Source organism: Oncorhynchus mykiss, chromosome 22, assembly GCF_057628025.1.
Source record: "Oncorhynchus mykiss isolate SJ-2025 chromosome 22, ASM5762802v1, whole genome shotgun sequence".
In the NCBI taxonomy this organism is placed as follows: Eukaryota; Metazoa; Chordata; class Actinopteri; order Salmoniformes; family Salmonidae; genus Oncorhynchus; species Oncorhynchus mykiss.
In genome coordinates this window covers 42,093,935-42,106,674 of record NC_143043.1, presented here as the reverse complement: position 1 = coordinate 42,106,674, position 12,740 = coordinate 42,093,935, and the positions used below count along the sequence as shown (strand labels likewise).

Below are 12,740 nucleotides of genomic sequence, written 5' to 3'. Positions count from 1 at the left end.
ACGTGGTTGGAACCAAAAAGCTCAAATTTGGACTAATCAGAACAAATGACAGATTTCCACCGGTCTAATGTCTTTTGCTCGTGTGTCTTGGCCCAAGCAAGTCTCTTATTATTATTGGTGTCCTTTAGTAGTGGTTTCTTTGCAGCAATACAACCATGAAGGCTTGATTCACAAAGTCTCCTCTGAACAGTTGATGTTGAGATGTGTCTTACTTGAACTCTGAAGCGTTTAAAATGGGCTGCAATTTCTGGGGCTGGTAACGTTAATTAACTTATCCTCTGTAGCAGAGGTAACTCTGGGTCTTCCTTTCCTGTTGCGGTCCTCATGAGAGACAGTTTCATATCGCTTGATGGTTTTTGCAACTGCACTTGAATAAACATTTTTTTTTATTCCAGATTGACTTACGTTCATGTCTTAAAGCAATGATGGACTAATGTTTCTCTTTGCTTATTTGAGCTGTTCTTGAAATAACAGGGACTTGGTCTTTTAACAAATAGGGCTACCCCCCCCTCCTTACCTTGTCACAACACAACTGATTGGCTCAAACGCATTAAGGAGGAAAACATTTCCACAAACAAACTTTTAACAAGGTACACCTGTTAATTGAAATGGATTCCAGGTGAATACCTCATGAAGCTGGTTGGGAGAATGCCAAGAGTGTGCAAAGCGGTCATCAAGGCCAAGGGTGGCTACTTTGAAGAATCTCAAATAATCAAAACTTGTTTTGGTTACTACATGATTCCATATGAGTTATTTCATAGCTTTGATGTCTTCACTATTATTCTACAATGTAGAAAATAGTCCAAATAAAGAAAAATCCTGGAATGAGTAGGTGACCAAACTTTTGACTGGTACTGTATTTGGACACACCTACTCCCTGCTGCACTTCCAAAGCCATGAGTACACAAGGGAGGTGTGTGTGTGTGTGTGTGTGTGTGTGTGTGTGTGAGAGTGTGTGTATATAGCTTAAAGTAAGGCGGATGAGACTCACTCAAAGTAACAGAAGGTGGGGTAGCCCTTGACATTGTACTCTTGCTTGAGGCCATCAAACTCGGCTGGGTGCACGTTCATCCCAGCCAGCACCTAGAGACCAGACACAGGGAGCACGCACGAACATAGAATTTATTAAAGACCACCACATCACAGCAGATTAGTTCATTAGAGAAGCACCAAAAAACAGCTCCAGTAAATTAAGATGAATGACTCAAGACGGGGGACGACGACTATGTAAACAGAACTAGACATGAAAACAGGATGTGACACAAAGTAGACAATGAAATATGCATTGTAATTTGTTCTATCTTGGTTGGCTTTTCAAAACTCAAAGCATCTGTCAAATCCATTTCAATCTGTGAAGTTCCCTGCCTTCATAAGGTCAATGTTTTAAGACGTATGTCAACACGATTTGGGCTTTCTTATTATTTTCGAAGACTTAAATAAAAACTTTGAGAAAAATGTCCTCTTCATTCACCTGTGACGATATGGTGAAAAAATGTCTTGGATGACCTGGCAGACTCTTGCCTATAGTTACAAATAACACCGCACACACACACACCACACACCACGCAGAGCCAAAATGTAACACTCCATATGTTGTGTGTGTGTGTGTGTGTACAAGAGAGCTAAATGCATTCATTATGCAAATCTCTAAACAAGAGGCTTATTTATTCACTCATCATCAGCCAGACTAGCTGAAATCAGACAAAGCATGTGTCCCAAATGACTACTTATTCCCTATATAGTGCACTACAAAAAAAGGTAATATAGGAAACAGGGTGGACAGGGAATAGGGTGGCATTTGGGAGCCGAACAAAGACACCTTCAATTAGATCCCATTCCTTTCCATGCTGCTCCATATGAGGCAAACACACAAACAGAAAGATGCAGCAGCAGCTAGGTGTGTCTAAGCAGCAGCTAGGTGTGTCTAAGCAGCAGCTAGGTGTTTCTAAGCAGCAGCTAGGTGTTTCTAAGCAGCAGCTAGGTGTTTCTAAGCAGCAGCTAGGTGTTTCTAAGCAGCAGCTAGGTGTTTCTAAGCAGCAGCTAGGTGTTCCTAAGCAGCAGCTAGGTGTTTCTAAGCAGCAGCTAGGTGTTTCTAAGCAGCAGCTAGGTGTTTCTAAGCAGCAGCTAGGTGTTTCTAAGCAGCAGCTAGGTGTTTCTAAGCAGCAGCTAGGTGTTTCTAAGCAGCAGCTAGGTGTTTCTAAGCAGCAGCTAGGTGTTTCTAAGCAGCAGCTAGGTGTTTCTAAGCAGCAGCTAGGTGTTTCTAAGCAGCAGCTAGGTGTTTCTAAGCAGCAGCTAGGTGTTTCTAAGCAGCAGCTAGGTGTTTCTAAGCAGCAGCTAGGTGTTTCTAAGCAGCAGCTAGGTGTGTCTAAGCAGCAGCTAGGTGTTTCTAAGCAGCAGCTAGGTGTTTCTAAGCAGCAGCTAGGTGTTTCTAAGCAGCAGCTAGGTGTTCCTAAGCAGCAGCTAGGTGTTTCTAAGCAGCAGCTAGGTGTTTCTAAGCAGCAGCTAGGTGTTTCTAAGCAGCAGCTAGGTGTTTCTAAGCAGCAGCTAGGTGTTTCTAAGCAGCAGCTAGGTGTTTCTAAGCAGCAGCTAGGTGTTTCTAAGCAGCAGCTAGGTGTTTCTAAGCAGCAGTTAGGTGTTTCTAAGCAGCAGCTAGGTGTTTCTAAGCAGCAGCTAGGTGTTTCTAAGCAGCAGCTAGGTGTTTCTAAGCAGCAGCTAGGTGTTTCTAAGCAGCAGCTAGGTGTTTCTAAGCAGTAGCTAGGTGTTTCTAAGCAGCAGCTAGGTGTTTCTAAGCAGCAGCTAGGTGTTTCTAAGCAGCAGCTAGGTGTTTCTAAGCAGTAGCTAGGTGTTTTTAAGAAGCAGCTAGGTGTTTCTAAGCAGCAGCTAGGTGTTTCTAAGCAGCAGCTAGGTGGATTTTCTCCCCTCAGAGTCTCTCTACTATGCTATGCCTCTTCTGTGCTTGAAGGTGCGTGTTCGGTGTGAACATGCGGTCTTGGTTTTTAAAGGTGTTCACTTGATGCTTTCTCCTGTGTGATATTGATCCTTGGTTGACTCTTTGGTCTACTTTCTTGTTGTTGAGCTAGAGGTGTTTTACTTTAGCACCGGAACCAAACTACATCTATCTTTCAAATCTCATCTGTAAACTGTTTTAAAAAAAAAAAGAATAATCTGTTGGTTGCTACATCCATTTTTAGACTTTGAAAACAATTAGTTATTGAAGACAATACCTTATATGCCTCATGAGCTTAGTTTAACTGTCGAACCCCATCAGAACCCAACACATAAGCTTCTTTAACTCCTCTGTTTGTCAACAATGTGAATGTAAACAAACACGGTATAGCCTCAAAACATGGTTAAAACTATATTATATCATGGATGGTCAGTCCTTGTATCCATAGCTCTGGCAGTGAATTGGAGAGTGGTTACATTTCCTCTAGCCCAATCTCTCAGCTTTTCCCCAAATCATTGGTGGGGTTGACCCTGGTTATTCTTCCAACTGCAGATTGCTGCGTTAAGACTTGAATTGTACTATTCTGTTTTCAGTGTATATGTGTTTGTGGTGGAGGGAGGAGGACTATAAGGGAGAGTGAACAAGTGAGCCAACATAAAAACACTATTGCAGTCTAAACTGGCATATAACCCATACAGAGACTGGAGACTTCAACTGCAGAAAGTTGATCCCATAACTGTGGCTGTGGGGATTTGAAGTACCTATTTGGGCGACCCGACCAAATTCACATAGAAATGTGAGTAATAGATCAATCATTCTACTTGAAAGCAAGTCTAAGAAGCGATAGATCTGTTCTATGTGTACCATTTCTATGCTTTCCGTTCTTACGTTTGGTTTTTTACGTCTTTTACATTCCGTTTTGTACACCATCTTCAAAATAGCTGAAACAACAATATTCATGGCTATGGAAAATGCATTTCAGAGCAGTTTATATTGATGGTACAATGATTCTGATGAATGGATTTGAACTGAGAGCAACCCACCTAAAACAGAGGAGCGAAAGTGTGTTAGGATTTTAAGCAATGTCAATGTGAGAAGATTTGACTTACATATGTACCCTTGGTCTCTGTAGCTGCCTGTTGAAATACGGGCTGCATCCTCTTACAGACACCACACCCTGTAGGAGGAACAACATGAGACATTACAGACACCACACCCTGTAGGAGGAACAACATGAGACATTACAGACACCACACCCTGTAGGAGGAACAACATGAGACATTAGACACCACACCCTGTAGGAGGAACAACATGAGACATTAGACACCACACCTTGTAGGAGGAACAACATGAGGCATTACAGACACCACACCCTGTAGGAGGAACAACATGACATTACAGACACCACACCCTGTAGGAGGAACAACATGAGACATTACAGACACCACACCCTGTAGGAGGAACAACATGAGACATTACAGACACCACACCCTGTAGGAGGAACAACATGAGACATTACAGACACCACACCCTGTAGGAGGAACAACATGAGACATTACAGACACCACACCCTGTAGGAGGAACAACATGAGGCATTACAGACACCACACCCTGTAGGAGGAACAACATGAGACATTACAGACACCACACCCTGTAGGAGGAACAACATGAGACATTACAGACACCACACCCTGTAGGAGGAACGACATGAGACATTACAGACACCGCACCCTGTAGGAGGAACAACATGAGACATTACAGACACCACACCCTGTAGGAGGAACAACATGAGGCATTACAGACACCACACCCTGTAGGAGGAACATCATGGGACATTACAGAAGCACACAGACGACTCGTCAATCAGTCGCTCTCAATCAACATACTGAACAGGAAGAGTTCCATTGTTTTATCATTCTATCAAGGGCCCAGTAGAATGTGAATACAACTTTGTAGAGCTTGATATATGTAGATTATACAACCAATAAACAACTGCAACATGAACATTCAGTTCAAGGACCCAGTGCTTTTCCGTTATACAACTACAAATGGCCAATCGTTAAGTATTACTCCTCTCTGGTGAAATGCATTTTAATGAAAAGGCTGGATATAAATTATATAAGTTTAACGTCAAAGAAAACCATCTAGAGCTTGTAAATTGGCTGGAGGAGCATGGTTGTACATTTCTTCAATTATATAATTCAATAAATACCTGATTATCAAAATCAATGAGTCTGGCAGTAAGGGAATAGGACAACTCTTAAGAGGGCTTTAAGGTGCCTCCGTCCACCACGCCACTTCCCTAAACTCTCTCTGCTTACTAGAGGGATGCATCGGACTCTGGTCAAAGGTAGTGCACTATGCAGGGCACATGGTGCCATTTGGGATTTCAGTTTCATTTCCCATCTTCAAAGACTCTTCTGATGATGTGCTGTATATTCTATGCCAGTCATTAAAGATTATCTACCAATAGAAGCTATTTGCTCTTATCCCGACTTCTCTAAATGGCTTCGGTAGGAGTTCTTATCAAGAGGTAAAAAACGTATATTGGGAGTCCGTGATTGTGTGTGTGTGATGACTCACATGGGGCAAAGAACATCATGAGGATTGGCCTCTCCTCCCTCTTTAGAAGCTTCCTGAAGTCCTGAAAGAGAAAGGAGAAGAGCTGTGAGGGAAAAAAGGACCTACTGTAGAATGCAGTGAGTGAACTCAGTAGATAGTTGCACAATAGCTCTGCCTAAAAAGTGTACAAGCCGTCAAAACCTTGGATTCTCTACCCTACTCCTGAAGTGTGCACTTGTACACTCCCCCTCATGGATTTAAAAGGAATGGACACGAGGAGAATATGCAATTAAGATTCTCCCAAGGGCTACATTCTGATTCTCTATCCTCCTCCAGATGTTTACACTTGTTCACTCCCCCTAATGCATTTCAGAGGTCCATCCCCACTGACCTTCTCCTCCAATGGGGTTTGAGGAGGCGAGGAGAGAGGAGTATGCAACTGACATTCTCCCCGATTCTTCCTCTCCCAAGGTTGCTGACCTCTGACCTCCTCCAATGTGCTTTGAAAGGGATCCTTTAGTCCTCCCAAAGCAGAGTTGTTAAGGATGACTTATCAACAGATATACTAGGAGCAGGGGGTGGACAACACTGAGGTACACTGTCCATCTCTCTCTGGCTCTTCATATGTATCACTTAAAGCAAAGCACCAATCAATCACTGTTGATATAACGATGGAAAACGCTTCTTACTGTGACACTTCCTGTACTTTTAAGTTCTAGAACTTGAAAACGTGATTTCTGACAAGCAAAACATGTTGGGACTGTATCAACAGTGAACTAAGGAAACAAATATCAAAAGATAGATTGAGTGGTACCTAAGTGACCAGTCACTATGAGAGTAACTTCCAGACAACAGTTGCTGTCAAACATGCTCATCATCAGAAGACATTTTTTGAACATGCCTTTTGATGGACAGAGAGAGATCAATCTGCACTCAGAGGGTCGGCTCTCCTCTTACCCTAATGCTTTATTCATCCTCCCTTCCTCACTTCCTGAAAGTCTCGTTCAGCAGAAGCTGTTGACACATCTACACCACTCAGCAACCCCCCAGGCATGATACGCCACCCAAAAATATAGGATAAAACAGAATGTTAGTTCATCAAAACACTGTTCAAAGGTGTGTGTGGATGTGTGTGTGCCATTTGTGTACAGAGCTGGGTTCTGACGGCGTGTCGGCCTCGCTGTTGGAAAGCCGTCTGTCTGAGAGTGCTGACTGCGGTCAGACCAACTCTCCCTTAAGAGACCGTGTTTGAACACAACCGACGTGAACTTCAGAGCTTTTCAGCTTTCTAATGATCACCTGGTCAGTCTATTGCTATGTGTTGTCAGCTTGGAATGTATCAAGATGACCACATTTAGTGGCAGGGAGGCTGGAGGGCAGAGTGGCGAGAATCTCTCCACTCCGACCTTTGATGGGAAGTTAGGGCATTTGTCAGTGGGTTGTTATGAACGGTTATTGTAAACTGAAAGGTCAACACTGTGCCAGGAAACACACATTCCCATGCAGAAGCACCTTGCTGTAAGGCGTTATTTCTGTACTTACTTTCTCAGTTTCTACATGAACAACATCTTTAGCTTCTGGGTTCTCTTCCCAAAGAGGAGCTCCCGTGGGGTCTTTTAAAAACGCCACCATGGACTGGAGGGCAGGAGAGAAGGAGAGACATTGAGACAGAGGGAGTCTAAACAATCATTATCATTCTGTAACAACAAAAAGTGATGTTCACCCTCTAGATTCTAGACATAGTGCTAAACACAAAAAAAAATCCACATAATTAAAAAATATACATTTCCCCACAGTTGTCATACAAAACAGAAGAGAATGTTCTAGTCTAAAAGATGGCAGATGGTATAAATGTCCATCTCAGTGTTCTCCCATCCATCCATCCATCCATCGCAAAGTAACCATGTAAGCAATTTCCACACGTTAACTGTTCATAATGACTTTGATGAGCCTTCCAGACAGACATGAACCGACATTTAAATACAGCAGAAGGTAGGACGGGAAACATTTAACTCCAACTAAAACACAGCTCCCTTTCTGTTCTGCTCAGACATTACACTAACTTTAGAATGACATGTTTTTCTCCATTTCAATAAATGAAATTGACTTTAAGGTATTCATATAAGTCCTATTCTTCAGTGAGGTTATTACAGCTGTCTTACTTTATTACCAACTAGACTACTATGTACTGACGTGCTCACATCCTCATCCCCTGCCAATGGGCTGGACCAGCACTATAAAGCACTCATAAACCCATTGGATTATCAAGTCTTGACTAACCAACTAAGTCCGTCCAATCGGCATCATCGTGCAGGAAGAGAACCATGGTGATATACAGAAACAGAGCCATTAAGAGAATGAACTCCCATTCATTTAACCAGGAAACAAAGATGTCACTCGAATAACTGCATTGTTTTCATATCAATTACTGTATTGTTGACCTACATTAACAAGGAAAAGAAGATGTCACTGAAATAATGACTGTTGATTGAGACTTTGGGGGACTGTGGGACAATGAGTGAGTCAGTAAAGACCTTGTATGTAGCAGGTCTGTTGTACTCTGTATGGAACGTCCCATCTCTGCAAGAGACAAGAACAGTATTAATGAATAAAGAGAAGTAGTAGGGTACTTCTGGTTTAGCCTGGCCTTGCATGAGTTCCTGGAGAACATTCTTACATGTCATTCTTTCTGAAGGCAGCATCTCTTCTAAGCGACATACAGTAAAACAATGAGGTACATGTTATAGTTGAGGTACTCACTTATAATGCAGGAGATCTGCGCCATCACTTTTAGAGCTGGGATCTACCTTCACTTTCTTACACAGTTTACGACCCTCCAAATCCCTGACAGAGAGACGTGGAGGGACAGAGACGTGGAGGGACAGAGACGTGGAGGGACAGAGACGTGGAGGGACAGAGACGTGGAGGGACAGAGACGTGGAGGGACAGAGAGCGAGCGAGAAACAAATGTTAACGTCAAAAACAGAGGTTGAAAAGCCACTGTGGAATTAATGTTGACTGCATCAAGTCTTGTTAATCAGATCTCTGCAGAGACACGAATACTGTCACCAGACATGGAGACCCTGTCTGTTATTCAACATCATTCTGTCACAACAAACATATACAGAAACAAGTCTGTAGAGGGGGTTGATTAGAATGAGGTGTACTGTACAGACACACACTAGTCTGTAGAGGGAGTTGATTAGACTGAGGTGTACTGTACAGACCCACACTAGTCTGTAGAGGGAGTTGATTAGACTGAGGGGTACTGTACAGACACACACTAGTCTGTAGAGGGAGTTGATTAGACTGAGGGGTACTGTACAGACACACACTAGTCTGTAGAGGGAGTTGATTAGAATGAGGTGTACTGTACAGACACACACTAGTCTGTAGAGGGAGTTGATTAGAATGAGGTGTACTGTACAGACACACACTAGTCTGTAGAGGGAGTTGATTAGAATGAGGTGTACTGTACAGACACACACTAGTCTGTAGAGGGAGTTGATTAGAATGAGGTGTACTGTACAGACACACACTAGTCTGTAGAGGGAGTTGATTAGAATGAGGTGTACTGTACAGACACACTTGTCTGTAGAGGGAGTTGATTAGAATGAGGTGTACTGTACAGACACACTAGTCTGTAGAGGGGGTTGATTAGAATGAGGTGTACTGTACAGACACACACTAGTCTGTAGAGGGAGTTGATTAGAATGAGGTGTACTGTACAGACACACACTAGTCTGTAGAGGGAGTTGATTAGAATGAGGTGTACTGTACAGACACACACTAGTCTGTAGAGGGAGTTGATTAGAATGAGGTGTACTGTACAGACACACACTAGTCTGTAGAGGGGGTTGATTAGAATGAGGTGTACTGTACAGACACACACTAGTCTGTAGAGGGAGTTGATTAGAATGAGGTGTACTGTACAGACACACACTAGTCTGTAGAGGGAGTTGATTAGATAGGTTTATGTAAAGAACACAAATCCATTAAAGTACATTCAGCCTCACGTCCCCAATTTTTTTTTTACCCTTATTTTACCAGGTAAGTTGACTGAGAACACATTCTCATTTACAGTAACGACCTGGAACTAGTTACAGGGGAGAGAAGGGGAGGGGTGATGAATTTGCGAATTGGAAGCTAGGGATGATTAGGTGGCTTTGAAGGTATGAGGGCCAGATTGGGAATTTAGCCAGGACACGGGCAAAATTATTCTTACAATAATTGCCATGAGATCTTTAATGACCAAATAGTTTCTGACCAGACCAGCAGCATCTGTTCTCCCATACAGGGAACGGCCAGGACCGACCCTGCTTACTGTAGCTTCAAAGGCAAATTAGCAGTAGGATGCAGGGTGCTATGCTTCTGGGCTATGAAGTTATCCACAGATGTGGGAGGGGCCTCCGTCATACATCCCAGAATGCTCTGTTGCAGGTAGATTTTTTATAATTGTTTGTTTCAATGTGTTTTCTATGCTACACAAAGATAAGAAACATCCATTTTTCTATACGAATCCAATCTGTATGTGGTTGGATTTATAGCAACTGATTAGTGAGACACAGTTGTTCCAGCAGTGAAGGTAGTCTTCAAGTACTGGATTTCCCCTACCAACTGAAGAGGTTCCATCTTTAGAGGAATATATGCTCTCTCACACACACACACACACACACACACACAGCTCCCCCACCAAACCTACATATTCTCCACCCACACAAAGCACAGCTCTCTCTTGACGATAATAACTCCCCTTCTCTCCAGTGATAATGAGCATGGGAATGTATTACATAAGGACAGAGACAGAGAGACGGAGTGAGAGAGAGAGAGAGGAGAGAAAGAGGGAGAGAGGAGAGCTAAGCCCTATGCTAAAGAAAATTCAAAGAGATGGAATTAAATTACAGCTCTGAACGCACAGGCCCCCATCAGAAAAATATCCAGCGCGCTGTCCTTTAAGATAAAAAGAGAGGCCGTCATTAGTGCTATATACACTCCCCTACGTATTTATTAAAATAGTAAGGCTATAACTTTTCATTTGGCTCTATACTTCTGCATTTGGGATTTGAGATGTTTCCTATGAGGTAACAGTACAGAATGTCACCGGAGCCTTTTAACTTCATCCAGAAAGTAACCAGAGACAGGAAGTTAAATCTATGAACTTATCCACAGATGTGGGAAGGGCCTCGGTCATATTTCCCAGCATGCTCTGCTGCAGGTTGACCTTTTAAAATTAGTTTTCACGTGTAAATTGATTGGTTTTGATCTTCTGCTACACTAGGATAAGAAACATACAGATTGGATTAGTATAGAAAAATATATGTGGTTGGATATATAGCAACCGTTAGTGAGATAGTTGTTCCAGTTGACATGGTGGAGGTCATCTTCATGTGCTGTATTTCCTTCCCTACTCTGTCAGGCATTGAGAGTTGAGACGTAAAAGTTCTGGTCATCTTCCATTACGTTGGCTTCCAACAGAGATTGAATATCACATTGCAAACCACCATAATGTGACGCATTAAGAAATATTCAAACAAAGCTTTACATCTTTATAACTCAAAGGAAGTCAACTGAAAGAGAAGTGTACTCTGCTGTAGTTAGTTGTTTTTTCAAAACACAGAAGTGTAAAACGGCATGGGACTTGATTAAAAACACTGAGAAGAGTTATCCGGCAAACCGAGTTGGAAGAGGGAACACAGGGGGTGTTTGGAAGAAGTGAGAGAGGATGAAAAGGTCTACGTGATGACAGAACTGTGATTCAGCTAGAGAGGAGAGGTCAAGTCAAACTTCTGTCCACAGATGAGGAGAGACGTGGAGTTACCCAGCAGGCAACGCTGGTTGAAATGGCGTCATTACAACCGGTTTTCAACCAGCTTGCTTGCTGAGGCTTCAGGCGAGCATTCCGTCTGATGGTACACCAAACACTCAGAGATGAATGATCTCATTAGCAAAAAGAATAAAACTGTTTCACATCTCCTAGTTCTCTCAGCAGAGTCGGCAGTCTAGCATCCATGCCTGAACCAGCACTGTCTCCAGCCCAGTTCCTCTGACATCATCACTGTTGGACATCTCTCAGGTCCGGTCATCTGGTGAGTATGTGTCAACGTGGGCTCACATTCCTTTCCGTTGGCAGGGGCCACTGTTCTTCCAACGACACCCATGAGGATGTCTCTATCCCTGTCCAGAAGCGCTTGGCGAGGCATTGTTTTGGTGCTGGTCCATGGGAGAACTGGCGACGGTTGGGAAACCTCACTGCTAGACAGAGGCTGGCTGAACAGTAACAGCAGCCATGAACCCTGTCGTATCAGGTCCTCTGTTGGGTCACTGGCACAAGTATGTACTGTACAACTTTCAGGAACTTCCACACCCTTCAGTATTTCTTGACTGAATTTGTTTTAAATGAGAGTGGAATAATGGTTGAAATGAGTGGGGAGAGATGGATATGCAGAGCAGCAGCTGGGATTCTTATCCTAGGTGAAGGTGATACAGTATTCACTACAGGTGGCAAAGTTAACCATAAGAACAGCCTCAGGCACCAGAAATAAGGCATAAGCTGTAGAAAGAGAGGGTTGACAGATTTACTACGGTGAAAAGAAACAAAATCTCTCACAGCAAATCTTGTTTGGATGAAGGTCGATATAAAAGTGCTGACCAGGCTACATTGTTTTGAGACTATTTTCCTTCCTTGTCCGTCATCCATCTTCCATCTTGGAAAGGCTAGCATTTTTTTTGTTGAGGGATGCTTTGAGTGGTAGGTGTCAGAGGGGTGATCTTGATTCCTTTGTAGCTTTCTGTTTGAAGGATTTTCTCCGGAGCACAAAGATGGCTCAAGGTTGAGGTTGACAGGTATAAAAAACAGAGTTAAAATGGCAGAAAAACAACTACAGTGGAAGTCAGATAAGGGGAAAAAAAAGTTAAACATTTCTTAAGGAAAACAATTCCTCTAGTGTGTCTTGGGAGTGTGATGGATCCTCCCAGTAAGAACACTTCCAGAGAATAAGTTCCAAATCGTTCATCTGCCCAGACCTGACAGGGACAGGAACGCTCGTGCTCCCACACAATGCCCATGACTCATTCATACTCATTCAGACAACCCCTTACTTACGAACACAGACAGAACGAGCATGCACACAGTCACGCACATACACAAACTGAGACTGTGAAGAGACCATTCTCCTCCTCTCTCCAGCCCTCTGCAGGATGTGGAGAGTGCGAGACTCCCTATTTTAATGAG

General features: G+C 43.0%; 1 protein-coding gene across 2 annotated transcripts in view; it reads right to left on the bottom strand.

The window, feature by feature from the left end:
* Positions 1-12,740, bottom strand: part of pdia5 (protein disulfide isomerase family A, member 5) — a 62,991-nt gene that overhangs the window by 36,898 nt on the left and 13,353 nt on the right. The window contains exons 4-9 of one of the 2 annotated variants that reach the window (XM_090216094.1): positions 8,270-8,353; positions 8,044-8,089; positions 7,052-7,144; positions 5,531-5,591; positions 4,057-4,124; positions 992-1,083 (exon numbers count right to left, since the gene is read on the bottom strand). In XM_090216094.1, the coding sequence (XP_090072220.1) occupies positions 992-1,083; positions 4,057-4,124; positions 5,531-5,591; positions 7,052-7,144; positions 8,044-8,089; positions 8,270-8,353 (444 nt within the window). Of the gene's footprint in view, positions 1-991; positions 1,084-4,056; positions 4,125-5,530; positions 5,592-6,466; positions 7,145-8,043; positions 8,090-8,269; positions 8,354-12,740 lie in introns of both variants that reach the window. The other variant, XM_090216095.1, reaches the window with a different exon arrangement.